The sequence below is a fragment of the Drosophila melanogaster genome, chromosome X (assembly GCF_000001215.4).
Source record: "Drosophila melanogaster chromosome X".
NCBI lineage: Eukaryota > Metazoa > Arthropoda > Insecta > Diptera > Drosophilidae > Drosophila > Drosophila melanogaster.
Genome location: NC_004354.4, coordinates 12583939 through 12611804, shown reverse-complemented (window position 1 = coordinate 12611804; position 27866 = coordinate 12583939). Strand labels below are relative to the sequence as shown.

The following is a 27866-nucleotide window of genomic DNA, read 5'->3' as shown; positions in this document are numbered from 1 at the left end:
GTATGGCGTTACACTCTATACATTTAAATCGTAGTATTCAAATATGAACACTTTTGAACAAAAAAAATGTAACTAAACAACTATACTAAACAAACTAAACATTGTTAAAAATAAATAACCTTTACGTTAGCTATATTTTTAGCCTTTTCATTTAGCTACTTTTAGCTAGGCCAGCATCAGATGGTCAGCACTATTGAATGTAAACAATGCCAACACGTGGGTTCAGCTGAAATTGAAATGAATACAGACGACGATGGCCGATGAGACCAGCACTAAGACCAGGTACTGCCCAATTGTTTTTATTTGTAATCTAATAACTAACGAGAATCCACAGAACTATGCGCCTGGGAATGTGCGAGGTGTGCGCCGCAAAGGAGGCCTGCTACGCATGTCCCAAATGCGAGGTGAAAACATGCAGCCTGCCCTGCGTCCAGATCCATAAGAAGGAGCTCAACTGCGATGGCCAGCGGGATCGCACCAAGTTCGTACCGCTGAGCGAGATGACCTCGCGGGAATTCATGAGTGACTACTGCTTCTTGGAGGAGTGCACACGCTATGCAGAGAATCGAAAATCCGATCCGTGCAAGCGATTTACCCACGACCAAAGGAATCTCCCAGTGACTCAACATCGCATGCGGATGGCAGCCAAGAAGCGTAACATTAATCTGCGCTTGCAACTGGAGAATTTCAGTCGGCACAAGGAGAACACCACGTATCTAAACTGGAAACTGGGACGATTCCATTGGCGTATAGAGTGGCTGTTTGCAAATATTCCATACGAGGCAAGCCTTCCCCGGAATGTAACTCGATTTGTGGACAAGGAATGCAATGAGGAGCTCACGCTGCCCGATCTGGTAGCCAAGTATGTGGATCTGCGGCACGAGACGGCACGGGAACAACGCAAACTGCTGGCCAACCATCAGACTGCCGGTATTGGTCAGCTGAGTTTTTGGCTTAGAGCCGAGGGCGTGCGACGCAGCTCTACGAGGTGTTATCTCCTGGACTCGACCAAAACGCTGGCCGAGAATCTAGTCGGCAAAACCATCGTGGAGTTTCCCACCATTTTGGTCACCTACGATCCGAAGCCACCAGGAGGATATGAAGCCATCGACAGCAGTATGTTTTCATGTGTAAATCGACAATTTCATATATTCATTTTCATCTATCAAGGTGAGGAATTCGAGGAAGAGCACGAAGAGCAGGTGCCTGTAACCAAACCAGGAACATCCTCCAACGCAGTTGCGGAGGACTTAGATGATTCACATGATGTGTACTATAAACTGGCTGCAGCATTTGCTGGTGAAGATGTTAGTGAGACTGAAGACGACGAAGAATTCGAGGCACTCTACAGACAAAGTGTTGTACTGTAGAAACCAAGAACTATAGTACTATTGCCTGCCCAGAATTGGTCACCAGCAAAACACGGTCCCGTGTAATTAAAACAATTAGCTTTTATATTTTTACATAAGTTCTGTATTTTCTCATACGCATTTGATTTGATTTTTATTTTAGGCTTATTAAACATTAATAATTCATACCACACTTCGTTTCGATCTAGTTCCATTATTATCAACATCATCATATTACCAATCAATCATGATCATCATAATATAAGTATATATAAAGAAGTTGGAAAAATCAAGTTACAGAGCCTTGGGATTAATCGTAATTTGTGTACACATTTTGAGTACAGAGTTTTGTGGTCAATGCACAGCAGTTTGTCCCTATTTGAAGGATCTGTAGTTTAATTTTGATATACCAATTAGCATTTCGATTTGTACAGAATACATATGTGTGCCAGTATATACCTATATAAATTTATTATATTACTTTCATTCTTCCTATTCTTTGCTTTATATTTTTTTTTTGCCTGCACCAGTTATTTTTTTTTTTTGTTTACTATTTAAATTTAAAATTAAAGCATAAACAAACAAGTTCTAACAAATAAACATTTTCAAAATGCATTTTCAATTCAAACGAATAGTAAAAAAAAAAACAGAATAAACCATTTTAATTGTTCTAAAGATACATTTATATATATATATAATTGGAATCATTTGCATATTTCACACCAATTGTAAAAAAGAAACACAGAGGAGAATACATTGATAAGAGAAACCAGGGAGAACAATTCATTTGCTTCTTAAACGCTTAAATCAATCGAATATCAGCTTTCGTAGTTATATAGACAGATAGATCAGTTATATAGTATTTAGATGTGGAAAATACAGCAATGCATATTCAAAGTGAATTCCGAATTAGTGTCTGGACCTCCCTTCGAATACAAATTCATACAGCTAAACAAAAAATAATCATAAAAACTATGCAACATACAAAAGAAACATGTATATAAACAGAAATCGGGGAAGAGGTCGTGTGTGGATATATAAAGGGTGGGGGATTGAGGGATTTTTTAGGAATCAAGGTGGCGTATAGTTTACATAGAGAAAATTTACATATATAATTCGCTAGTCGTACATAAATCGCTTTCTTCATCGTTCCCTCAATTAAATCATTTACTAAACGTTAAGACATCGATCGCACACAAACACACACACGCACACATGCGCACAAATTGGTAAAATTAGGTTTTTATTTTCTTTGCAATTAAATTGGGTGAGTTAATTTAGTAGAAGGACACGCACAAAGATAGCACAGACAGACAGAAGTTGAACAAACTGTAGAATCTTGAAAATATCGTAGGACCAACTTTTCCCCTGCTGGAAAGTTGACTTTTCTCGTGTGGATGTGTGTGTAAATTTAATGCATGACTGTGTGTGTTTGTAGTGTGTGTGTGTGCGTGTGTGTGTGTGTGAGCGGTCATCGGTTGCAAAAGCCTTTCTTTTTTACGTAGTTTCGAAGTGCTGCTGCTGCAAAAAAGAGAGGAACCCCATCAATCAGGCATCATCCTATCAACCTATCCATCAGTCTCAACTCACATCTCGTTGGCATTTGGGGCAATCCTTTTCACACCCTCACACTCTCCTCCTCCGTCAAATGCTCCATATCTCGGGAGTAGTGCTCCGGCCAGTCCCTCCCCTGATTACCTACTGCTGGGGTACAAAGTAACCGCCTTGGGGCACCGCAGCCGGCGCCATCATGGGGGCCAGCACATTCTCCGGTGCCGCCGACATTGGCGCACCCGAAGGATTGAACACATCCACGTAGGAGTTCTTTAGCGCTGCAGAATGAGAAAGAAAAATAAGAATAAGTTCCTTCGTCGGTCAGATTCCTAACTACACCGATTAGTTTTGAATTTCTTTATATCGGACTTACTGCGGTTGCGTTGCATCTTGAACATGTTCGACTGCAGCTTGGGCTGCGGTCCGCCGGGAACGGCCGCGGGATTGGGCGCCGCTAATGCCGCCGGTGCAGATGACGGGACAGAAAGTGGAGCCGGCGATGGTACCGTTGGAATCAGCTCGGGTGCCGGAGCAGCCGTGTAATCAATGGGGCTGCCATACGTTTGCGGCTGAGACGGCGTTTGCTGATCCATCAACGGTGCTGATTGATGGCTGCCCGGCGCATTGTTAGCCACAGGCATTAAACCCATTCCCAATCCGGCATTACCGATTGGCGCAGCGGGTGGTCCTCCCAGAGCCATGCCCAGATCACTCATTTTGGGTGGCGGCTTAAAGCTTTCAGCCTCGTCGCCGTTGCCTTCGGTGTTTGTCCAGCATTTGCGCTCCTTGTCCCAGACGATGGCCGGATTCTTGTCATCCGGCAGGATCATTTGGTTCTTCGGCTTTAGCGACAACTTGTTCCAGAGTCCGCCAAACCAGCCCGCATTTTTATTCCCAGGTGCGCTGTGTTCAAAATGATATATACTATTTAGAAGTTTGTCTCCCGCTTTTGATTAATTTGTTTTCCTTGAATTGTACTTCTCACCACACCCAATTTGATTGGAATTCGATTTTGGACTCACCCAAGATCGCTGCCGGAGTTGGCCTGTTTGCCCGACGCCTGCTGTTTGCCTGCAGCCTCAGAGGAGCCTACAGGCTTGGTTTTCTGACCAGGATCAGCCACACCACCGGAACCACCATCGTCCTCATCTCCGTAGCTCTTTGACTTGGGCATGGATATCGCCGGGCGCGTCTGTTGCTGCAGCTGTTGTGCGGATTGCAAAATTGAGGTTGGAGTTAAGAAATGGCAACGAATTAGTCTTCTGCGTGATGCAAACGAATTATTCATAAGTCATAGATTATAGGTAAGAGTGTTTTGGGTTGGTTAGTAACAGAGTAGTTATGGGTTAGTTAAATCGAATGAACAACGGAAACGTTTCAAAGTAACTGGCGCAGTCAAAAAATCTGGCTCACAATTATCGTATATAAGGCTTAGTGATAACATATTGCTTAGGGACGCATTAAGACTAGTTATAGATTTACAAGCTAACAGGCTAAGACAAGCTCCAGGTACAGTACAGAAAGCTCCCAAAAAAGCAGCGATGCACTTGCTCATCCTTATTTTCTTGTTACCTAACTCATTGAATTTGTAAATACTGACTGATCATTTGTGGGTATTACTAAGTCTAAAACAGCAAACTGCAGTCAGTTTGTTTACAATTTCTTCTTAGATCTAAGATCCAAGCCAGCATTTGTGGATGTGCTGCTTCGGTGGCCTCTTCGAGTGGGTGCATCGATGTCGAAGGTGCGCACTGCGGCTCCCGGTGGCACCTGTTGCTCCTTTTTGCTGTCCAAATAATTCTCGAATCGACTGAGGCTCTGCTCCACTTCGGAGCACATTTTCTTGTAGTTAAGTGGTATGGCTGGATTGGCTATCAGCTCCTTCATGGACCACACGTGCTGTGGCTGGGCCGCGGAGGTAGCTGCCTCCACGGATGCCGGTGTTCTCTCGACTCTCTGTTTCTCACCGCTTGGTATAATCCCATACTTATTGAGCAGTTGATGCGTATAGTAATCGCCATCATCGAAGCTCTCATCGTCGTCGGCATAGGGGAATAAATCCTCATCACCATCTCCATACTCATCCTCCTCGCCCTCTTCTTCGGCCTGCTCCTCGCCCTCGGCATCCTCATCTATAACATAATCGTGGAGCATGTAGTTCCTATAGCGCTGTAGATCCCCACGATCTGCATTGGCCTCCGGATCATACGAGTTGCTTTTGAGTTGACTCTGCCCCTGGGTCAGTGGCATATCAATGGGATACGTTCCATTAAAGACAATATGTGGCTTTCGCGCTAGATGAACGTTTGGTTTAGCTTGCGCCAGAGCCATACTGTTCTCCTCCTCCATCTCCTCATCATAATCCAGCTCATGTTCGAACTCTTGCTCCGATTCAGCAATGGTCGACGGAAGATTAAAGTAAACGCGTTTGGTAGATGATCCTCTAGCACCTATGGTTGTCGACGTTGTCGTCGAAGTGGCTGGCGCTGTGGGCGTGGCTGTAACAGTGGCTGCTTTAGCGGCAATAAAACGTGTGGGCGTGGTAAGCGTTTTTGGCGTGGCTAAGTATGGACTATTCTGGCTGTTAGACTTTCTACAACTTAGCAATTGATTAGGGGCAGCAGGTACTGTTGCTATTGCTGCAGCTTTTGTTGCTGCTGCTGCTGCTGCTGCTTGGTTGCTGCTGCTGCGATTGTTGCTGCTGCTGGTAGCTTGATGTCGTTTATTTGTGCTGGAAAAGCTACTTACATCATTCAAATTGAATGCCTTTGCCGATGCTGCTGGTGGCGTCGCTGCCGCTGCAACTGTTGCCGGTGTTATCTGAGCAATAGCTGCTGCTGCCGCTGCTATTGTTGCTGTTCGTGATGCCTCTTGCCTTTTCCGCAATGAGCCGCTGCTGCGTTCCTGCTTCAGAGCGTTCGATTTGAAGCGATTGTTGATGCTGGCGGCGCCATTGCTGCGAGTATGTTGCTCCTGCTGCAGCTGCTGCTGCTTGGTTTGCTGCAAAATCTGCTGTTTAGCGTACTGCAATATCTGCTGTTCATCCTGCTCCTCATCCTCCTCCTCTTCATCCTTTAGTGCAGCTTGATTCTCATTGGGCTGCATTCCATTTGGATAGAGGCATGTTTATATTTTCGTTTTGTGTGTGCAATGTGATTAGAAACATGTTAGCAATTTGGCGAGTCCTACTTCTATGGCTATAACACAAGTTCAAGACAGATCAAAACTTAAGGCGTAAACAGAATTACATAAAATACAAAACTAAAGCATAACATACATTGATCAACTTAAAACGAACTAAAAAGGTAAAATAAGCAACAAATTAACCCTCTGTATAGCAATTCAAGAGTATGCTTATTTTATATCCTATAAAAGGGAGCTGAAATTTCTTTAAAGCGACTACGGAAAACCACAATTTTTAAACGAACTTTGGAGCTTTATCAAAAAAATGAGTTCATCAAATGGAAATACAGAGGGTTTAAGGACGGCTGACTATAGCTAACCAGCACTTACCTCGTCACCATAAGGTGGCTGCTGTGTGCCCGACCAGTAATCGTATCCGTAGCCAGAGGGAACCGCAGCTGGATCTGCTGTTGCTTGTCCAGGTTGGTAGGCCTCAGTTCCTGGCTCTATTTGGCCATAGCTGGGAGTCGGCTGTGGTTGAGGTTGCTGCTGGTCGTATTGATGCTGTGCAGCATTTGGATCGTAATGAAGCTGCCCCGCATTGGGATCATAATAGGACGGTTGGCCCTGTCCATAGGGATCGGATTCGGTTGGCGCTTGAGGTGGTGGCTCATAATATTGTTGTGTTGGCTGTTGGTACGATTCCGATAAAACTTGTTGCTGCTGTTGCGGCGGCTGTTGATCCACCGGTGGCAACTGCGGCTGCAGCGTATTCTCCATGTTGCTGTTGCTCTCGTATTGCATGTTTAGCTCCCTGAATTGCTTGTTCACCTCTGCAAACTGCTGATCGATGTCGTTTTGCTCCTGCTGGACTTGCTGATTCTGCTGCAGTTGTTGCAGCTGCTCTTGTTGGGGCTGCTGCAAGGAAGGATTATCGAATTAGCAGGGTAACAAACGGTGCTCTCTAAGGTTTGACCTCACCACATAGGCCAGAGATCTAAGCTGACGCAACCAGGCCTTCTCTTCAGCAGCAGCACTATCCTTGCTAGTGGCATTCGGAGGACTCGCAAATGAGACACGATTAATGAGAATGGGATCATGGTAGCGCAGGCGTTCGGCCAAACCGCAAACCTGTTAAAACACATTTAAAATTGATTATGTCGCATATGGGGTAGCTATTTTAAAGAGTCTTACCCGCTGAATGAAATTACTGTCGTAGCTTTCCGGCTTCAGTTCGATGTGCCTGGCGATTTGTTCCAAATAATTGGTGCAGCGGAAATGCTGACCATAATCTAGGATCCTTGTGGCTAGCAGGAACTTGTAGTGTTGGAAGTGGGCAATGCTAAACTTCGGATCGAACAGCGATCGAGCATACTCATAGATCTCGGTCATGATGATCGCCTCGTTGCTGGCAAATTCGTTGAAGTGCTTGTAGTGCGAGGAGCCAAGTAGAATAAGCCTGTAATCGAACGTTTGACATGTAAATGGGCCATCAAAAGCTATAAAGAGCATTACTCACCTGGGCACATTGGCGGTCAGAGTAGTTAGCTCTGTAGCAGAGCTATCGTATCGTCCGAACTCCTCCTGAGCCACCAGATAGCAAAAGTGTGCCGCATAAATGTCGCCGCGCTGGAAAAGCGTATCGCCAAGGGCCACTACCGAACTGCGATCATACTCCGGCTGGCGACTCTTGTTCGTCACCAGGATGGAGAGATGCGATCGCCAGTCACCCCACTGTTCATCCCTCAGCTGGCTGACGCACGCCGGTGTGTGGCAGCTCTTCATTTGGTATAGTGTCTGCAATGGATCGTTGGCCTTGATCGCTCGATTGAGGAACTTCTGGGCTACGTCAGTGAGAGCATAGCGATCCTCGTAGAGGGCCAAGAAGAATGCATGCGTCCACAGGCCGTTGTCGGTTGCCCACTGGAGAGCCTCCTCGACATTTCCGCGCAGCACATAGCTGCGGAACTTGTCCGTTGCCGCCTGTTCCGACAGAGGCGTTGCTGCGTTTGCAGCATCAGCTCCATTGATTGAGCTAGTTGCCGCGCCTGCTGCAAGTGGTTCCGCAGGTGTAACTCCTGCTGCCGATTCGCTATCTAAATCCGAATCGACTGTCTTGTCCGCCGGTGCAGCGGCATCCTGTTCGGCATCCGCATCTGGCTCGTTCTCTGCTTCGAACTCGCTGGGATCATAGGGATACTCTTGCTGGTTCTCCAGCAGCAGATCGCCCACATCCGTGTCCGCAATGTACTGAATAAGCATAAAACGAATGATTAGAAATCATATCCAAATCTGATCAGATTCCTACTTACCCCATTTTGGCGCAGCAAAAGTATTAGCAGGTGCCACATGAGCGCATGGGAGGCACGGTATTTCGTCACGCTGCCCTGTGGCTTCTTCTGCGTGGCATACAGTGCGGTGCAACCCTTTGTGGGCCCCAGTCGGATCTGCTCCTTGCAGAAACTGATGATCTTGTCCTTGTGCAACTTGCGTCCCTGCAAGGGACCAGGATACATGCGCAGCAGGCTGCTCGTACCGTCCCGTATGCGTGGTGGTGCCACCTCCACATCGTTGCGCAGTCGTCCACGTCCCGCGTATTTGGGCTTCACCTTCAGCAGCAGACTCATCGCATACGAGGCCACCAAATGCGGTCGGCTGAACTGCAAGGGAGTGCGTCTGCGCGGCGGACGAGCCACCGCAGTGTTGGTCACCGGTCCAGCGGTTCCAGCCACTCCTCCATAAGTCGAAGGTGCCGCATCGGCAGCAGCTCTACAGTGGATCACAAACATGTAAGAATTAGTAATGTGGACAAACATAAGGGTCTCAGCGAGGAAGTAACAAAAGAGATCATGCAAAACCGAAAAGGGGTTTCTGGTTTTTTGAGAGTATATGGTGGTATCGGGAGAGTAGAAAACGAAATTGGGAGAAAAGAACCCATCAGCGAAGAATCATCAACAGTTCCCACTTTATGCCACTTAAAAGACAGGTCTCAACAGTTCTCCACAGATCCCAAGCTGATGTTCCAATAAAATATAGATGATATAATGGTTTTTATGCAACCTATTGAACTTTTGTTCCGTGCACTTTCTGTTCTTTTGGTTTAACATTTCTTATACTATTTCTTACTGAAATGTATGTATTCTTTAGAGATTCAACACAATTAAGATAACACGGTTTTCAATTTGTTTGGAAAAATAAAATACGTTATTTAAGGTGACTTTTAGGTAATAGTAATGGCTCGAAAGCACATTCTTCAAAAAAATAATTTTCCTGAACCCAACCATCCAAAATTCCGAAAAAAAAACATCTGTTCTAAAGACAGAGACAAAGCGAAGAAACTATTTCCCAAAGCAGCAGAACAGTGGGTGCGACAGAGAGGGGGGTAGAGTGTGGATGAAAAGGACAGGTGTTTTGGGTGATCTTGTTTTTGCCTAGAAGAAAGCGCAAAGCTTCAGAGGAGAGAAAGAGATAAAGCGCGACAAAAAGCGAGATAGTGGGTTAAGTTTTTGTCAGACAGCAGGCGATTTTTTTGTTTTAATTGTATACCCTTGCAGAATATAATTTATTCATTTCAGAACTATTTAATACTTAATTAGCAAAATCAGACAAAATCTTGAGTTAAATGGATCATAACAAATTCTCAAATATGGGTTCAAGCGTTTAACGTTATGATCACATACATGATATTGTATCTTTCAGATTTTCATTTGCCGAATTAGTAAATTCATAAAGAAGACATCGATATTTAATGGATATATTCTGAATGAATTAATTTTTTATCATGACAGCAAGGGTATATATGAACATTAGCTTGCCAAAGTTAATGTCCTTTCTCGTTTTGGCTATCTAAGGATTCTGTATTTCTTTTTTGTATTGACCACCTGATATCGAGACCGCATTCGGAACCAGCGTAATACGGTCCGCATCGGGAATTGCGTCCATCGCCGTTCAAGTTACTCAACGATCGGGCACTGGATAGTGGATACGATTGGTATTGGTTATAGATGGAACCTCCTCCGTGCGATCCGTAAAAACTGGCATTATCCTCTGCAACGCTAAAGCTGGAGTTCAGGTGATCCTCCCTCTGCTGTTGTTGTTGTTGCTGCTGCTGTTGTTGTTGTTGTTGCTGGTAGATCAGCTCTTTGTATTGGTGACGATGGAATTCATTGGCTTGGGTTATGTATGCGTGTGTATACCTGTATTGTATATATGTATGTATATGTAAAGGTGGGAAGTTGGGCAGATAGCACATATGTATGTTGTTGTTTGTGTGCAATTTGTTGTTGTTGCGATTGCGATTGTTGTTTGTTTTTGTTGGTTAGAGACGAAAACAGTTTTGCGGTTATTTACGAATTTGCATTAGTTTGGTTTTTGCATTTGTTTGGATCTTATTGTGTGTGTGTGTGTTGTTTTAATTAGTAAAACACGTACACAGCGAACGGCACACGGGGAACAAAGTGGAAGTGGAGCATGGTATATGGCGGGATGGTAGAATCCAATTGGAATATGTAACATGTATTTGGGGTACAACGCAAGGGGAAAAGAGAAAGCTGCAAGAGAGCGAGCGAGAGCGAGACACCTAGGTTCTAATCACTTACTACAAACAAAATTAGCAAGTTTTAGTTCAGTTGATAAGATTAAAGCCCAAGTCCAACCTCAACATTTAAGGGACGGAGTGGTGGTGTAGATGGGCAATGGGAGGGGTTAGGGTTAATATACCCATTCAAACGCTAAACAATCAATGTTAATCATCCGTTTTTAGTTGACAAACATCAAGGTAATGTAAGAAAGCCAGAGAAAAACCAACAACTACTTCGAGTTCAAAAAGTTAGGAGCAGGTAAACGGGTTCAGACTAAGGGTTAAGTTATCAGGTGACAGGGGTTAAACAAAACTAAAGGAACGTTGGCAAAGGAACACTTTGGATCAGCCGAAATTCTAGAGCCCGAAACTTGCAGAGATTACACTGTCCTACTTAATTTCATTACACGAAATAAATTTAATTTGAATAGTCAAATAACAACATGCCATCTAATTTATATAATCTTTTTTTACACTAAGCGAAAGATATTTATTACGCTCCAGTGAACGAATAGTATAAAAATATCAAGCAAAAAATTGCCTTTTTTTTCCAATCATTTACTACAAAACTAATAATTTGCTAATCTCATATTTGATGCAACATACAATAAATAGAAATTGTGAATCCAAATATAAAAATTTCCTCAAACCCTTATCTAAAATCTCTGCAAGACTCTGGGGTATTTCTAGATGACCAAGCAAACTTCATAAATAATAAAGACATAAAAAAAAAACATGACATGTACTTGGAAACTAACCTTTCTCGCTCCCTGAGCATGGCGGCTTCACTGCTACCGCTGACACTTCCTCCGCTGGTGGCGGCCACCAACTGGGCGGCACTGACGGGCACCGCGCTGGGCATCAATCCGGGTATGACTCCTGCTCCAGCGGGAACTCCACCTTTCGAAGCAGCCGCCGAAACAGCTGCGTTCATCGAGTTGATCATTTGGCCATAGAACTTTGCATACATATCAGCGTAGACTTGTGGATTCCGCGACATTTGCTCGTACATTCCGTAGGGAACATAGCCGGTGGCTGACACGGGATACTGAGCACCAGGATTGCGCTGATCCTGATAACGTCTGCGTCCATCATCCGCACGGGCACTTCGACCCGAATTCTCGTAATTCCGTCGTCCGCCCGAGGAGCGTGACTTTTCAGCCGACGATTGTGGTTTGGTTGAGCGCCGGGATCGATTACGTTCCCGTTCGTAATCATCGAAATCCTCCTCGGCGGCACTGCGTCGATGGCGACTGGTTTTACTGCTCCGTCCACCGCTGCCATCAAGTTCTGCGTCGCCCATGTGATTATACTCCGGATTATCCGACTCGCCCTCGTAGTTGCTGTTGTTATAGCGACGCGAATGATCGTACGAACGATCCGGATCCTCGCCACCGCTGTGATACTTGTTGGATCGTCGACGCCATGTGCGGTCACGCTCCCTATCCCGCTCCCTTTCACGTTCCACTTTAGGATCCTGATGGCGACGAGAGCGTGCTGAATCGTGGTTACGTTTGTGATGTGTTTCTCTCAAGGATTTCGTCTCGTGATGGGCAGCACCACGCACAGAGTCCTCCGTTTCGCCTTCGTAGGGATAGTGACTATGGCTGCGTCCACGACTGTGCCTCTCCTCCATTAGATCCCTGCGCTCACGCTCCCGATCCCGTTCCCTTTCGCTCTGCAGGAATTCATCGGACTCATCGGACTCTAGATCCAGCGACGCGGTGGTCCGGCGTCCTACTGCTGCACGCTTCTTCTCCTGCTGAGTGGTTGAATGTTGCTGGTGTTGCTGCTGCAGCGTGGACTGCTGCTGATGTGGTTGCTGTGCATTTAGCGGGGTCATCGCCTGGGGCGGATTGTTGTGATGCAGCTGCTCCGCCTCGTCGGGTAGAATATTGTGATGTACTGAAGTTGTTGGCAGTTCAGCCAACGTTGGTGGCGGTATAGCTTCGCGATCCTCCAGATTCTCGCCATCCAGCACCACTTCCCGCTGTTCTCGCAACGACGGGGCATTGGTCTCCACGCCGGTTACGACGCGACGAGGTGGCGTCTGTATATTACGCACTTGCTGCTCGCCGTCAGAGGTGTCCTCGCCATCTGCGCGACGTTCTTGCATATGCAGAGCAGCTGCCTGGGCCACATTAAGTGGTGGCTGCTCTGTGGCTCCAGTGACCTGGCGTTGCTGCTGCGAATCCAACTCCGGTTGGCCCAAAACCAGACGAGACAGTCCTGGTGGTGGCAGCAGGCCCGCATCCTGATCCGCTTCACCTTCGCCCAGCTGCTCGGACAGGTGGCTGGTCTGCAAGTACTGGGCCCGTTCGTCATTTGGCGCGGACAAAACCTCCTGATTGTCCGGTTCCAAATGCGCAAAAGCCTGTGGAACAGCCGGTGATGCATAGAGCGATGCGTTAGGTACAGGAATGGGTGCAGGAATAGGTGCACTTAGTGGAGTTCCAAGTGAAGCCTCAACAGGTGGCGCCGCAATTAAGTTGAAACCCTCTCCATGAGCTTCTGCTGGCATACCAAAGAGCTGATCTGCTGGTGGCGGAATTGGTGCTACTGGTGCCACAGGAGCAATTGCAGCAGCAGGAGCTGGAGGCGATGGAGCTCCTGCTGCAGGATCTGCCATTATGTTCACTCGCTTATTTAGGCCCGTGGAACGCTTGAAGGGATTGGAACCAGACGATGGAACTATGCTAGGTGGCAGTGCGGCCGGTGGTGCAATAGTTGTAGCGTCCGCTGGCGGTGCTCCTACTGGTGGTGCTCCCACTGGTGGTGCTCCTACTCCAATGATGGGTGCTGGAGAAGCTCCTACTAAAGCGGAAGGTGCTGGCGAAGCTCCTACTCCTGCAAGATGTGCTGGTGGAGCTCCTATACCGGCGAGATGTGCTGGCGGAGCTACTACTCCAGTGGGAGGTGCTGGTGAAGCTCCTACTCCTGCGCTATGTGCTGAAGATGCTCCAACAGCATAGATTGGCGATCCCACAGCAGTCATTTGTGCAGAGAAGGAAGTCAGTGATGTTGGTGGTGGTGCTGCAGTTGGTGGTTGGTTTTGGAAAGCCTGGGGAGGCACAATGGCATCCAGTTCGGGTTCCTGCCCCAGTTCCGGCGGCGATTGTGGCTGCTGGTGCAGCAAAGGTATCGATTGCTGATTCAATGGCTGTTGTTGCAAGGACGTTGACTGCGGATTGGCTGGTGGCGGCAACTCTCCATTGTTATTGACATTATTGCTAGTGGCAAACGCCTGCCAACTGCCTTGCGAGGATTGAACATTGAAGGAATCCTCCAGCAGTTGTCCGGTTGGCTCTAACAAGCCATCGGTGCCGTTGCTATTATTGTTGTTGCTATTGTCGTTCCAATCGCCCCAATCACCCCAGCCATCGCTCCGGCCGCCACCACCACCTCCTCCGCTATTATTGTTGTCAAACGAGTCCAGAGCTGGTTCCGCTGGAGCCGGGACTTGTGGCTGCTGCTGAGTGGGATAATACAGTTGCTGCTGGATTGTATGTTGCTGCTGCGTAGGCTGTTGCTGCTGTGGTGGCAGTTGCTGCTGCGGTGGCAGTTGCTGCTGCTGCATAGGATGTTGCTGCTGCTGTCCCGGAAAGTAGTTATTGTAGTTCAGGGATTGTGGCTGCTGCTGCTGTTGATGCTGATCCTCTGGCCAATAATTTGGCTGATGTTGCTGGAACATTTGGCTGGCATAGACTTGCTGCTGCTGCTGCTGGGCAGGAAGAGTTTGCTGCTGTTGGGGCATTGCATGTTGCTGCTGTGGAGTAGGATGTTGCTGCGGCGCCTGTTGCTGCTGCTGCTGATGCGGTGGCAGCCAGGGCGCATTATTGTGCAACATTTTGGATCTGAACAAAGAAAAACAAAAGGATGTCAACTTTTTAACTCAAAAATGAATGCCTACTTATTTCTACAGAAATCACGTTAATATCCTGGTAAATCGTCAATTTAAATATCTTTTTAAGGTGTTTTCAGGTCCCTAGAGATATCTTTACCCGCAATTTGAACAGGCTTATTTTCCAAAAGAGATATTCAACCGAAAAAAGGGTTTAAAGGTATGGTATGGTAACGAAAAAACTTAATATTAAAGTGTTCGTTTCTTCGCCCAAGATATTTAAAAGGTTTCTAGGTGTTATAAGGAGTTTTCCGGGGAGATTGCAGGGGGTGGTTGCTGGATTTTGTGGGGCAGTTCAATGAACCAAACCAGTTTTGATGGAAAATTACCCGTTTTCTTGGATTTTCCTTAATGACACTTGGAAACCGTGAAGAGTGATGGAAAATACGCAATCGAATACTGAACAAAATAGAATTTAGGGTATATTATAGAGCTCACAATGAGCGGAAAAGCAAAAGTTAAAAGTTTACGTGGACGTTTGCCATATTTTGCCCCTTCTCCCTCCCACACTCTTCTGGTCTTCTTCTTCGTTTTGTTACCACCGTTTCATTGCTCTCTTACTTTTGTTGTTGTTCTCTTGACGCAGCAGGTTTTTTGTTTTACCTATTTTTTAAGCCGCTGATAATTTGTGCAGTTGATTTTTCGAATCTGACCTTAAATATACTTTTTTCATTTCTTTTTTTTTTATTTTTAAATGTTTTTTTTACCACTTCGCAAGTCAAAAGTGAAAACACTCTCTTGAAAAAAAAAATTGGAGCAGCGGTGAGGGAGAGAAAGAGACAGCACTCTTTTTTCTTTCTCTTGGCGAAAAAGAACCATACGCAGGGTTGCAATCCGGTGTTTTTTTGCGAATTTTGAGCACACAATCGCTTTTACTAGCCACAATAAACTAAAGAAAACACTTTTCAGGTGGCTTTGTCAATTATCTTTTATAAAAATAAAACACAGCCTAATATTACGAGAGAGAGAGAGTAAACACACATTCGCAGGCAGGTAGGTTGCACAAACACACATACAGCTCTCCTTTTTCTCTTCTAATTAGCTTACGCTGCACACTGACTTACACAAATCGCTTGTTTATTTACACGCACTCGGTACGGCACTTTTTTCGGCTGTACTTAACTAAAAATATTATACAAGTTACTGGTTTGCTGACGTTCTTGGGAGTTAAACAATTAAATATGAAATTTTTTCAATCCGAACGCAGCAATGAAATCAAATGCCAACTCGACTTTCGTGGTGTTGCCAGACTGCCAGCAGATAGAGATGACACTAAACAGTTGGATTGGTGTGACAGGACAGTGGTCACTTAAAAAATCATATATTCCTACATTTTAAATATTTTGTATTAATATAAATGTATAAATCTTTTCAATCGATAAATCAATTAAACAAATTAAATCAATTCCACATTTCTTGCTCGTATCCTATAAAACTTATAATTTTTTGCTGCATTGGAAACTAGACTTCGATACTCATTTAAAGTAATAAATGGACAAATGCAAGTTTTTAAAATAAGTCTATTTTTTCTGTTGGTTTTTATTATTGATCTTCAGACTTTTCATGTAGAATCATTATTAAAAGGGGATTCAAAATATTGAACAGGAAAATATCAGCAATGCCCCTTTAACGACTCGCCGAACAATCGATAGCTTACAGTTGCCCATCGCTAGCCATGCCTGTGCGTCTATCGCCAGGTGATGCGTTAACGCTTGCGTATTTTGTTGATATTTGCAAGCCACGCGAGAAGAGATGCTGCGCCTACTCGTGTCCAATTGCGGCAGGAGCAGCGACATATTTAGGTAGAGTAGGGGTCACCATCGCGGGCGAGGTTCTGGGCCGCCGACGCACGAGGATCTGCTACGGCCAGCAGTGAATTGGGGAAACAACGACTCCCCCTCGCCCTCACTCCGGTTATGTCATCAATCAGCCAACCTATTATTAACCGCCTATTTCGCTTTGTTTAGTCGCCACCTGCTGCAGCCCACGCAGCAGCCACTGCCACGCCTCCAGAATGCCGCCCGCCTGATGCGCCAACATTTGCGTGGAACGAACGCTCCCCAACCGCCCGCGATACCGCCCACAAATGCCAGCCGCCTGCTGCAGACGACACGCCTGCTTGTGTGGGGCGGTGGTAGTTTAGCTATCGGTCTGGGCGCCCGTTCCTGGTGGGCGGGGCATCGCGGAGCGATCGTTCATTGCGAAGGCAGCCGGCTGGCCATTCGAAAGGAGGAGGAGGAGGAGGACACTGCGTCGGAGCAGCACTTCGACTGGAAGCGTTTGTGGACCTACTTGGAGCCACATCTCTGGGAGCTGATCGGGGCCGTATGCGTGAGTTCTTGGATCACAAAAAGCCCACGAACAGGTGTAGCATTTGTCAAAATATTTAGCTAATTTCATTTGCAGGCCGCCCTGATAGTGGCTTATATCAACATACGCATCCCAAATCTTCTCGGTGACCTGGTAAACACACTGGCCAGATATGCCAACACGTACGTGATGGATCCGATTAACAACTCGTTCGTAAAGGACGTGAGCAAACCGGCCAGCAATCTGCTGAGCCTATACATGCTGCAATCTGGTTTCACCTTTATGTACATCTACCTGTTGAGCCGCGTCGGTGAGCAGATGGCAGCCAAGATGCGGCAGGATCTGTTCACGCAGATTGTCGTCCAGGACATCGCATTCTTCGATGAGAATCGAACGGGCGAGCTGGTCAATCGACTAACCGCCGATGTACAGGACTTCAAGACCTCGTTCAAGCAGTTCGTCTCCCAGGGACTGCGAAGTGCTGCCCAGCTGATTGGCGGCAGTATATCGCTCTTCATGATTTCACCGCACATGGCCGCCATTGCGCTGGCCAGCGTTCCGTGCGTGGTTATGTTCATGACGTATTTGGGCAAGAAACTGCGCTCTCTAAGCAAAAGCTCACAGGCGCAGGCGGAACGAGCGACGGGTGTCTGCGAGGAGGCGCTGTCCAACATCCGAACGGTTAGATCCAGTGCCTGTGAATACCGCGAGATGCAGCTGTTCGAGGCGGAGACCAATGAGGCGGCTCGCCTGGCGCAGAAACTCGGCTACGGCATCGCAATCTTCCAGGGCCTGACCAACTTCTTCCTCAATACACTAGTCCTATCTACGCTCTTTATGGGCGGCCACCTCATGTCTACGGAGAGTCTGTCGCCGGGTGCTCTGATGGCCTTCCTGGTCGCTTCGCAGGGTGTGCAGCGATCCCTTGCCCAGGGATCCATCCTGCTGGGCACCATGATCAGAGGCATGTCGGCCGGCAGTCGAGTCTTCGAGTTCCTATCGCTGCAGCCACAGGTGGAATTGCTGCGCGGCTACATCATCCCGCAGGAGCGGCTGCACGGCGAGATTCGATTCGAGAACGTCTCATTCGCATATCCCATGCAACCCGATCATGTGAGTTGTATTAAAGTATATCTTCATTTCATTCTCGAGACAATGATGGCATATTTACATTAATCGATGCTCTGTAATTTGTAAACTCGCCACTTTTTTATATAATATTGAATAACTTCTTATCGCTTCCGCAAGTAGATAACCATTTTATAATACCCACAAACATTTATGGCCAATATTTACGGCTAAGTGATAAAAAGATTAGAGTCTAGGCAATGCAAACAGTAATGAACTTCCTATGTCAATTTTTGCTTCATTCACAGCTGGTGCTCAAGGACTTTAGCCTGACGCTCCGCCCGGGCCAGACGGTGGCCCTGGTGGGAGCCAGTGGATCGGGCAAGTCGACGATAGCGTCGCTGGTGGAACGCTTCTACGAACCATCGGCGGGCAATATCAAACTGGACGGCTACAAGCTGTCGGACATATCGCCCTATTGGCTGCGGTCCAATGTCCTCGGTTTCATCGAACAGCAGCCGGTGCTGTTTGGCACATCGATATTGGAGAACATCCGATATGGTAAACCAGATGCGGGCGAGGAGGATGTGTATGCGGCAGCGCGTCTATCACAATCGCACGACTTTGTGACCGCCCTGCCCGATGGATATGCGACGCATGTGGGCGAACGGGGCACCCAGTTGAGCGGCGGTCAGCGGCAACGCATCGCCATTGCACGGGCGCTGCTCAAGAATCCGCGCATCCTCATCCTCGACGAGGCGACGAGTGCCTTGGACGCCACCAGCGAGGCGGAAGTGCAGAAGGCACTCGATACAGTGGTCCAGAATCGCACCACTCTGGTGATTGCCCATCGCTTGTCCACGATACGAAACGCTGACCTCATTGTCGTCCTTGATCAGGGACGCGTCGTGGAGGTGAGTTGTCCTAGACCATTGGTATCTTCAGAAATATTTATATTTTCCCTTGTTTTAGACCGGCAAACATGACGAACTGATGGGCAAGCGGGGCCTGTACTTTGAGCTGGTGCGTCAGCAGGAACGACGGGACATCCAGGAGCAAGTCCAGGCGGTGGAGGACGTTGTGGCCGTCAAGGAGCAGCAGGCAACTGCAACAGAAACTTCAACAGCCGCAACAATTGCAACTGCCGCAGAAACTTCCGCAGCAACAGTGACAGTGGGGAGCAGCAGCTTCGGTGGCAGGGCAAACGCAGCGCAAGGATAGTGACGATGTTAGGCAAATTGAATGATTCCCTATACACTTAATTTAATATTCTTATAATGTTTTCACTTTTTTTTTTGTTTTCAACTGACCAAAAACAAAAATGGTGAGAGACGCTAACAATAAGTATACAATAAAATAAACGCTGAAGACAGTATTGTTTTTGTTATAAACAGAAAGTATTTCATTGTCATTATCGCTAAATTCACCGGGTTCATTAAAAATAGATGGGATGCGTGAACTTAAATTAAAGTTTGAAAAACTGAATATAAAACACTTGAAATCCCAATTTCCGTTAAATAATATATTCAATGGGACCGCATTATTTCTACAACCATACTCATATACGGTCACTCGAAGATTAAAGAAAAACTATTTCAATATTCAATTCTGTTCAATATTTCTTGTTAGTGACAAGCAGCGTGTTTATAATAAAAAATTTGTTCATTAAAGAGTTTATATATTTTTTAAGTTGATTGGCAGCTAGACGATAGTTTTGAGATTCTTTAATGACAGTCCTACGGTCACACTGGCTGAATTGTATTTTATTTTGTGTAGTTTTGTTGTTGTTTTGTTTATTATGCATTTCTTTTTTATTGTTTGAGTTAGCGAGCTGTGCGTCGCGTCGGCATTTAAACAAAATCCGCGGCATTTCGGTAGTTGCGATTAATAATTGCTTGGCGGGAATTACAGTCGAATAAGAAATTGGCGAGGAAAAACCAACAAATGTGCAATGTGCGTCAAGTCAATAGCAATACAAACGAACAATTATGTAAGTGTGTGTGTGTGTTTGGTTTAGTTTAGTGTACAAGTCCAGCAAAAAACAATAAAATCTAAGTAAAAAACCAGTTGTTGTTGCTATTGGCTTTGCTAATGTCGTGTTGTTCCCGTTCCCCCACACACATTTTCTAACAGCGCGTGCATGTGTGTGTGTGTGTGTGTGTGTGCAGCACCTGTACGCGTGTGTGTGTGTGCTTCTGCCTCCGCACAGTGGACACATTCCTGAATTTTGGAGTCCAAAAATATGCAAATTGCCTGAGTGAATTAATTGACTTAATTAACAAAAATTGGACCGCAAGTTATGATAACCATAGTTGATTAAACGGAATTAGTTTCTAGCGGGACTAGTGCGACAAATACTCAAACTTACTTGATTTTTTACCATTCGTTCCATTCGTAAACCTAGCTTGTCTTGGCTATTTTATAGACTTCAGTCAGGGTGGCACACCCACTCATTTCCAATCTCTTCAAAGCAAAATCACAGCACTGTGATATGGTTGGTTAAAGTAAAAGTTCAATGGGTTAAGCAGGTGATTAAAGGCACATTAACCCCTAATGGAGCTTGGACTGCACTTAACGCACGGCTCACATGTGACCACTGTGCGCGCGTGCAAGTGTGTGCGTGTGCATTCGTCATTCATTGGTCATGTTTATGCGGTCGGAAGAGGGACGTGCACAACAACTACAGTTAGCTCAGCTGAAGTGCAATTGCGATTGCAGTTGATCCAAAGAGTCGCGTTTGTTGTTGCATCAACCGGAGTTTTCACGGTCAATGTTGAGCTATATCCATAAATACACAAACATTCATGTGTATTTGCATATACATATGTATGTCCATATGCATATATCCATGGATTATGCATGCAAATCGATGATGGAAATCAGGCGGTATAGCGAATTCCGATGGGGGGCAGCTGACTCAGGATCGAAGTCTTTATCACTGAACCCTAAACTAATGACTACCGGACTCAATTATTTTGTTTTGTTCGGTCATTTTGTTTAGTACGCAAAAATATTTACATGGCTATCGCTTTAGCAATAAAGTTCGAATTGCTGTCCCAGTATATCATAAAAAATCACGGAGAGTTTTGAATGCAATTGGTTTTGAAAAATGCCAAACCTTCCTATCATTAACACTTAAATCAGTTAGAAAAACTAATATAATACTATATTAGTTGATAATAAATGCATTTCATGTATGATATCATTGTAGATATCTTTTTTCTCAACGTTAATGATAATGGGTAAAGATAGCTTATTTATAGACCTACATTGCCTATATGATATTTGCTTAGTTTCCACTGGTTCATATCGACCTGTTGACGATAATTGGCCAAGTTCCGTGACTGCTGGTCTATATTTACTATATTTAATACCTATTCCGTCATCGACTAATACCTTTTTTTTAACCTCCCGCCCCCCTGCTCTTTACCCACAGTGCTAACGTGATCGGGCCAAGGCACAAAAACATTCCATGCATCATCAGCAGCGCCTGCGGGCAAATGGCGGACGAGGAGGCACTGGATTGGGCGCAGGATCAGGACCTGTGTCCGGAGGACACTCACCATTGTGCGCCCATTGTCGGGGTCAACTACTGCCACATCCAGAGGAGCCAATCGTGATGGCTCTCGGCCAGCAATGGCACTGCGATTGCTTTCGCTGCTCCGTTTGCGAGGGCCATCTGCATAACTGGTACTTCGAACGGGAGGGCTTACTGTACTGTCGTGAGGATTACTACGGCCGATTCGGCGATGCCTGTCAGCAGTGTATGGCCGTTATCACCGGACCCGTAATGGTCGCCGGCGAGCACAAATTCCATCCGGAGTGCTTCTGCTGCACGGCATGCGGCTCCTTCATCGGCGAGGGCGAATCGTACGCCCTTGTCGAGCGTTCGAAGCTCTATTGTGGCCAGTGCTATGGCAAACGTTCCTGCCAGCCGGCGGATGCGAAGGCGCGGATCACAACGGCCGGCAAGCCGATGCACTCCATCCGTCTGGTCGAGATACCCAAGGACGCCACGCCCGGCCTGAGGGTCGACGGAGTGGCCCTCGACGATGGTTGTCCCACGGTCCGCATTACAGAGTAAGAAATTAACTGAAATTACTATAATTTACATCAATGAACTCATTGAGATGCATGCATTTGCATTATTTATTAACTTTATTGTTACATTTGTTTCTTGTTGTTTTTTTTAAGATCTTTTTCAAAGATCAGATTGTACTCTTTTTTGAACTTCTAAGTTGCCTTTGCGTTTAATGTACATATGTTATACAAACCAAGCCGTCTTCTCACTTTTTACACACAAGTCACAACATTTTTTTTATATGAATTTAAAGAAGAATGTCTTTTTGGTTACATTTTGTACTGAAAAAAATTTTACCATGGCTCAAATCTACGAAGTACGTATTGTGAAATGATAACTATTATTTGATTGTATATAATTTATTGCTTCAATCTGACTCACTTTTGGTTGCCATTTGTTAAAGTTTGCACATTAGCTAACTAGGTCTAGTCCTAATTGCCAACTAATTTCGCTGGGCGTTCGTCCTTCGACTCTTTCTGCATTTCCCTAATACATGCTTGCCCAAAAAAAAAAAATAGCTTGTTCTGTAACTTCTTCTTGTGGCTAACCTCGATGGCGGAACAGTGCTGTGGGGCGCCTTATAGGTAACAAATGTGCCTGAGTTGAATTAAAAGCAACAACTAAGCTAGTAGTAACACTTTGCTAATTATTGATTTATTTCCTATTATCCAGAATTGATGTGAATCTTACAAATCTGCATATTGGAGATAGGATATTGGAGGTGAACGGCACACCAGTTAGTGATTCGTCCGTGGAACAGATCGACAAATTGATACGGAGTAATGAGAAGATGCTTCAGCTGACCGTGGAGCATGATCCGGTGCAAGTGTGCCGCTCCTGCAGCCAAGCGGACATCCAGCGGGCCATGTCAGCGTCCACGTTAATCCTGCCGCTCAGCACATCGGCCTCCAGTGTCGAGGTGGGCAGGGAGCGTCTGTACAAGACACCCGGCGAACAGGGCACGAAGGCCAGGAAACTGCGACAAGCCACCAATGCCTCTACGACAATACCACCGGCAGCTGGAGCCACCGCAATGACGCAACTAAAGGAGAAGGAGCGTTGTTCCAGTCTGTCCAAGTTGCTGGATGAACAGCATCAGGCACAACAGCATTCGGCGCATCCTCAGCTCTATGATCTGTCCAGGACGCAATCCTGCCGTGTCGTCCAAAAGCCACAACGAATCTTTCGTGCAACTGATCTGGTTATAGGAGAGAAGCTAGGCGAGGGCTTCTTTGGCAAGGTTTTCAAGGTGACCCACCGTCAGAGCGGCGAGGTGATGGTCCTCAAAGAACTGCATCGTGCGGATGAGGAAGCGCAAAGGAATTTCATCAAGGAAGTGGCCGTTCTCCGTTTGCTGGACCATCGGCATGTGCTCAAATTCATTGGTGTTCTGTACAAGGATAAGAAACTGCACATGGTCACGGAGTACGTGGCCGGTGGTTGTCTCAAGGAGCTGATCCACGATCCAGCCCAAGTACTCCCTTGGCCCCAGCGCGTCCGCTTGGCCAGGGATATTGCGTGCGGCATGAGCTATCTGCACTCGATGAACATCATCCATCGCGATTTGAACTCAATGAATTGCCTGGTCCGTGAAGATCGCTCGGTCATAGTGGCGGATTTTGGACTAGCTCGCAGTGTGGATGCGCCGCGGCTGCCAAGTGGCAATATGACGCCAGGCGGCTATGGATCAGGCGCTAACAGCGATGCGCCCATGTCACCGAGTGGAACACTAAGGCGCAGCAAGAGCAGGCAGCGAAGGCAACGTTACACGGTGGTCGGGAATCCCTACTGGATGGCACCCGAGATGATGAAAGGTCTCAAATACGACGAAAAGGTGGATGTCTTCTCCTTTGGCATTATGTTGTGTGAGGTAAGAGATTAAGATAATATGATTTTATTGACCGATTTATCTTTAACTTATTTGCCACCTGCCTTGCAGATCATTGGACGCGTGGAAGCCGATCCGGATTTTATGCCTCGCAATTCGGACTTCAGTCTCAATCAGCAGGAGTTTCGCGAGAAGTTCTGCGCTCAGTGTCCAGAGCCTTTCGTTAAAGTGGCCTTCGTGTGCTGTGATCTTAATCCCGATATGCGTCCGTGTTTCGAAACTCTGCACGTTTGGCTGCAGCGTCTCGCCGATGATCTGGCCGCCGATCGTGTGCCGCCAGAGCGTCTGCTGCACGAGATTGAGACCTTTCAGGAATGGTACGCCAGCTCTGAGGACGCCTTGTCACCCACCTCCCAGCGCAGCTTAAATAATCTCGATGAGTTGGTCAAGAGTGCGGTGGATTCGGAAATTTCGCCGGTAGAAAAAGAGAAGGAGAATATGGTGATTAAGCCCCAGGATATACCGAAATCTCCGCATCTCGGCAAGGATTTCTCGCCCAGCGGCGAGAGACTGCGTGACAGTATGCGGGCCAGGCGTCGCCAACGTTTCTTGGGCGCCCAGGAGGAGCGTCGTAATCTCACGCCCGACACGGAGTCCAAGGAAAGGGCTTTGAAGAAGGCGCTGAAGAAATGTCGTCCGTTTGGCGAAAGAGGTTACCTGGTGGATCTGCGTGCCGGTGCCGAATTGCAGCTAGAGGATGTCAGGGATTTGAACACCTATTCCGATGTGGACTCCAGTTGCGATACTAGCCTAAATTACCATGATGTAAATAATCTGCCAGCAGCGCAAGAGGATGAGAATACAGTGAAACCGGGCAAGGAAGAACTGTTGGAGGAGAGCACAAATAAACCCAGCAACCAGGAGTCACAACACCATCGTCTGGCCATCGATGATATGCGCACCCGCCTGAATCAGTGCCGCAGCAAATTCGAGCATTTGGAGGAGGCTAGTCGGCGGAACTTCAACCAGTCGCAGCACTCCATGAAGAACTTTTTCAAAACCCCACCGGTGGCCCTTAAGATGTTTCAGCGCCTGGAGCACGAGGCTGCAGCCCTGAATGGTGGCAACAATTGCCCACCGCCACCACCACGTACGCAGCGCATCAATCAGACGCCCATTTTCGGTCGAAAGAATCCGCCAGTGGCAATCGTCGGGCAAAAACTACAGCATGCTGAGTCCCTAGAGGACCTGGCCTCCAGCGGAGTTGCCAAACAGCTGGCCACACCAGCACCCAAACGCAGCAAAGCCACAGCAACGACCAAAGGCGGCCAGAGCAGCAATCCGCCACTTTTCCTGCCGCCTAGCCTTAACATAAGTGTCGCATTAAATAGCAATGGAAATGTGACCACAACGACCAATACCAATAGTAGTTGTCCACCATCCGCATCAGACTGGCTGCCGAAGAAGCACAAGCTAACTTTGCCACTTCCGTCGGCCCAACAGCAGCGAACGAGCAGCAATCATCGCCTGCCAATGTGCAATAACAAAGGGAAGACACTGAAGCCACTGCCAAGTCGCACGGGCAGTCAAGGCATTCCCGCAAGCAATTGCGTCTCGCCGACGAGGAGCAGCAGGCCCGGATCACCCACCAAGCATCTGGCCCAGAGGCACACAGCCGCCACGGCGCAGCGACTGACAAATGGTAAGCGCATAACCAACAATTTTATACAAATCAAGACTTACACACACTTTGCACCTGCAGCGGCCGCCACTCACCAGCAGCAGCATCAGCAACAATCCTCGAAGACGACGCGCCTGAATATCCTGAGTCCGGAAAAGGTGCATCGCCTGGGCGCTCGACTCACCGATCAGAAGCAGAAAATGCGCGAGGAGGCCGCAGCGACGGCCTCGTCCGTCGGAGGAGCCGGTTGTGCGGCAGGAACAGCGGCTGGAAGCTTAAATGGTCATCGGACCATCGGATCCTCCGGCACACCGAATTCGGCGGTCGGTGAACGGAGGAGGCGAGCAGCTCCATCGCCGCCAGTTCGCACGCATTTCAATACGCGCTGCTAGCTAGACGAAGTAGCCATACTCTCTATTAACGATTGTCAAGTGTTGTGCGCAGTTTGTTGTGGTTCCACTCAGGAAGCTGTTGTAAGCAGCTTAATGTTCTACAAACAAACTGTCGTAATTAGCGTAAATCTTTGAAGGATATAACTGTTGTAACTTCTATAACCAACCATTCGCCATTTGTATCGTACGGAATTAAATTTCCACGACATGTAGAGGCACTTTTTTTTTTAAATACATAATGACTTTTAAAGTGTAATGTAACATTAAGAACCAGTGAACTGTGCCGCTGTTATAAACGCAACTGTTATACGCACATAACAAGATCAACATTCCGACGAAAGTGTTTATTTTTTTTTTGATTCCAACATTTGATTTTAAGTTTCAACTGAACGAAGGTTAAGTGCCTGATAGGAATGAAAAACCAATAAGTTGCAATATTTACACGGATTGTATAAACCAAGCGAATAATTATAGTATGTAAGATTACAGGGTAACAACTGTCTCGACTAACCTAAAAAAAAAAACTGAACTAGAAGCAAAGCTAAGCAAATACTTGTTTAACCCACTATTGTCTGACATAAAGTTATATTGCGAAAGAGATAGCGAAAGACGGATAAAGAGAGAAGGAAGAAACTTGTGCCATGATGTTGATGCGAAAAACGAACGAATCTGAAGAATCCTCGAGAGAGGGAGATCCCACCCGCAAAAAAAAGACAAAAGGAACGAAAAGAACTTTAACTAGAAAAATTGTGGTTTAAATATTTTTTGATAAACAGCGTATATAAATGTATTTGTATATCTATTCCATAATTATATAGATAAACGTATTCCATGTTAGTGCTTAAATCTAATTTATTATTTATCGATTCTCGACCCATTCACCCCGTCCCCTCATTCCAAGAACAATAATTAACAATGCTAAGAAACAAACTTTTTTGTATTGACGAGAATAAGTCTAACTCCTATAACTAAATATATAAGAATGTTTTTGCTCAAAGGCAATTTTAGTTGTAATTGATACGAACAGACATACAAACACACACACACGCTAACTGTTATACAAATGAAACGCACACGCTCAAGCCTAATACTGTTATACTGTGTACTTTATATAGCCATTATATACCTAAACCTATATACATATAGGATCGAAACGCTTGCAATTAACTGCTTACATAAGACATTTGAGTCGGGCCCTTGTTATACGGACGTATGCCAGTAGAACAGTGGCCGCGCCGAACCGATCTAGCATTTAACTATCTATATACAACAAATATGTGCGATATTTTTTATATGCAGCTAATTTAATGTGTTGTATTTTGACCCCACACCACCTTGTAACTACGTTTATACGCCTGCTTTTCGAAAATTGAGTAACGCTTATAGAATTTTCGATTCAATTCTTTATGCCTTTTAACAGTTGAACATATATAATCAGTATAGCAACATTTTCTACCCACTTGTAAATAAGTTTATAACTAATGCAGTTTTTGTTGCCTACTTATTCGGGAGTCGAAAGGTCTGTAATTACAAATAAAGCTTGTGTATAAACGTAGTTCGTAGATTCTCTTTTGATTTTAATCTTAAAACATTTTTTGTTAATAAAAGAGGAAATTAAAAAAAAACTTTTAAACTTTCTAGTGTCTTTATTGTGGAATTTTAATTTTGTGGCAATTTAAAGAATATTTTTATATCTTTAATTGAGCCAAACATTTCATAAATAAAATCTCAAATGAAATGTTAAGAAGCGAGTACAGTTGCGCGTGCACGGACATAAACTTATGGCCGGGACTGTATGGAAAGGTGGGGGTGTAAGGAAAGGACCCCGTTTACGAGGTCGTTGCTTGTTCGTGTGTTTCTGTATCTGGTGGCTCCTTTTTCCGCATTTCCTTTTAACAGGATGTACGCACAGATACGGAATTTGTCCCAGACCATGGTCGGGAAATCGATTCAGGCCAAACGCCAGGAATACGAACACCCAAGCATTTTCGCCTATACAT

At 46.0% G+C, this 27866-nt stretch overlaps 4 protein-coding genes across 15 annotated transcripts; 3 read left to right on the top strand and 1 right to left on the bottom strand.

The window, feature by feature from the left end:
* The first annotated feature begins 137 nt into the window (after positions 1-137).
* Positions 138-1828, top strand: CG1463 (uncharacterized protein). Of its 3 annotated transcripts, none has more exons than NM_001298231.1 (3): positions 138-282; positions 335-1116; positions 1171-1536. In NM_001298231.1, the coding sequence occupies exons 1-3, from the start codon at positions 254-256 to the stop codon at positions 1368-1370; spliced, it is 1011 nt and encodes a 336-aa protein (NP_001285160.1). In that variant the 5' UTR covers positions 138-253; the 3' UTR covers positions 1371-1536. The 3 variants fall into 3 exon arrangements, with proteins under 3 accessions (NP_001285160.1, NP_572813.2, NP_001259489.1); NM_132585.4 differs by having other exon boundaries at positions 197-282; positions 1171-1828; NM_001272560.2 differs by having other exon boundaries at positions 197-282.
* A 66-nt stretch (positions 1829-1894) lies between these two features.
* On the bottom strand, positions 1895-15758 carry Sec16 (Secretory 16). Of its 6 annotated transcripts, none has more exons than NM_001298230.1 (13): positions 15571-15758; positions 11364-14459; positions 9908-10222; positions 8339-8795; positions 7546-8276; positions 7221-7485; positions 7008-7157; positions 6417-6941; positions 5652-6002; positions 3926-4107; positions 3277-3806; positions 2940-3181; positions 1895-2870 (listed from the first exon to the last, which is right to left on the bottom strand). In NM_001298230.1, exons 2-12 carry the CDS (start codon positions 14450-14452, stop codon positions 3048-3050), a joined length of 6729 nt encoding a protein of 2242 aa, NP_001285159.1. In that variant the 5' UTR covers positions 14453-14459; positions 15571-15758; the 3' UTR covers positions 1895-2870; positions 2940-3047. The 6 variants fall into 6 exon arrangements, with proteins under 6 accessions (NP_001285159.1, NP_572812.3, NP_001285157.1 ...); NM_132584.3 differs by lacking the exon at positions 15571-15758 and adding an exon at positions 15068-15129 and having other exon boundaries at positions 1895-2864; positions 3277-3827; positions 6417-6944; NM_001298228.1 differs by lacking the exon at positions 9908-10222.
* A 422-nt stretch (positions 15759-16180) lies between these two features.
* CG1824 (uncharacterized protein) lies at positions 16181-19250 on the top strand. The gene is made up of 5 exons (NM_132582.3): positions 16181-16308; positions 16474-16837; positions 16913-17929; positions 18193-18798; positions 18857-19250. The coding sequence occupies exons 1-5, from the start codon at positions 16259-16261 to the stop codon at positions 19103-19105; spliced, it is 2286 nt and encodes a 761-aa protein (NP_572810.1). The 5' UTR covers positions 16181-16258; the 3' UTR covers positions 19106-19250.
* Positions 19251-19611: 361 nt separating this feature from the next.
* Positions 19612-27420, top strand: LIMK1 (LIM domain kinase 1). 5 transcript variants are annotated; one of them, NM_078584.3, is made up of 6 exons: positions 19612-19874; positions 21321-21964; positions 22484-22549; positions 22638-23835; positions 23905-25495; positions 25556-27420. In NM_078584.3, the coding sequence occupies exons 2-6, from the start codon at positions 21357-21359 to the stop codon at positions 25864-25866; spliced, it is 3774 nt and encodes a 1257-aa protein (NP_511139.2). In that variant the 5' UTR covers positions 19612-19874; positions 21321-21356; the 3' UTR covers positions 25867-27420. The 5 variants fall into 5 exon arrangements, with proteins under 5 accessions (NP_511139.2, NP_727621.1, NP_001162733.1 ...); NM_167326.2 differs by lacking the exon at positions 22484-22549 and having other exon boundaries at positions 19612-19837; positions 25556-26860; NM_001169262.1 differs by lacking the exon at positions 22484-22549 and having other exon boundaries at positions 25556-26379.
* Positions 27421-27866: the final 446 nt, after the last annotated feature.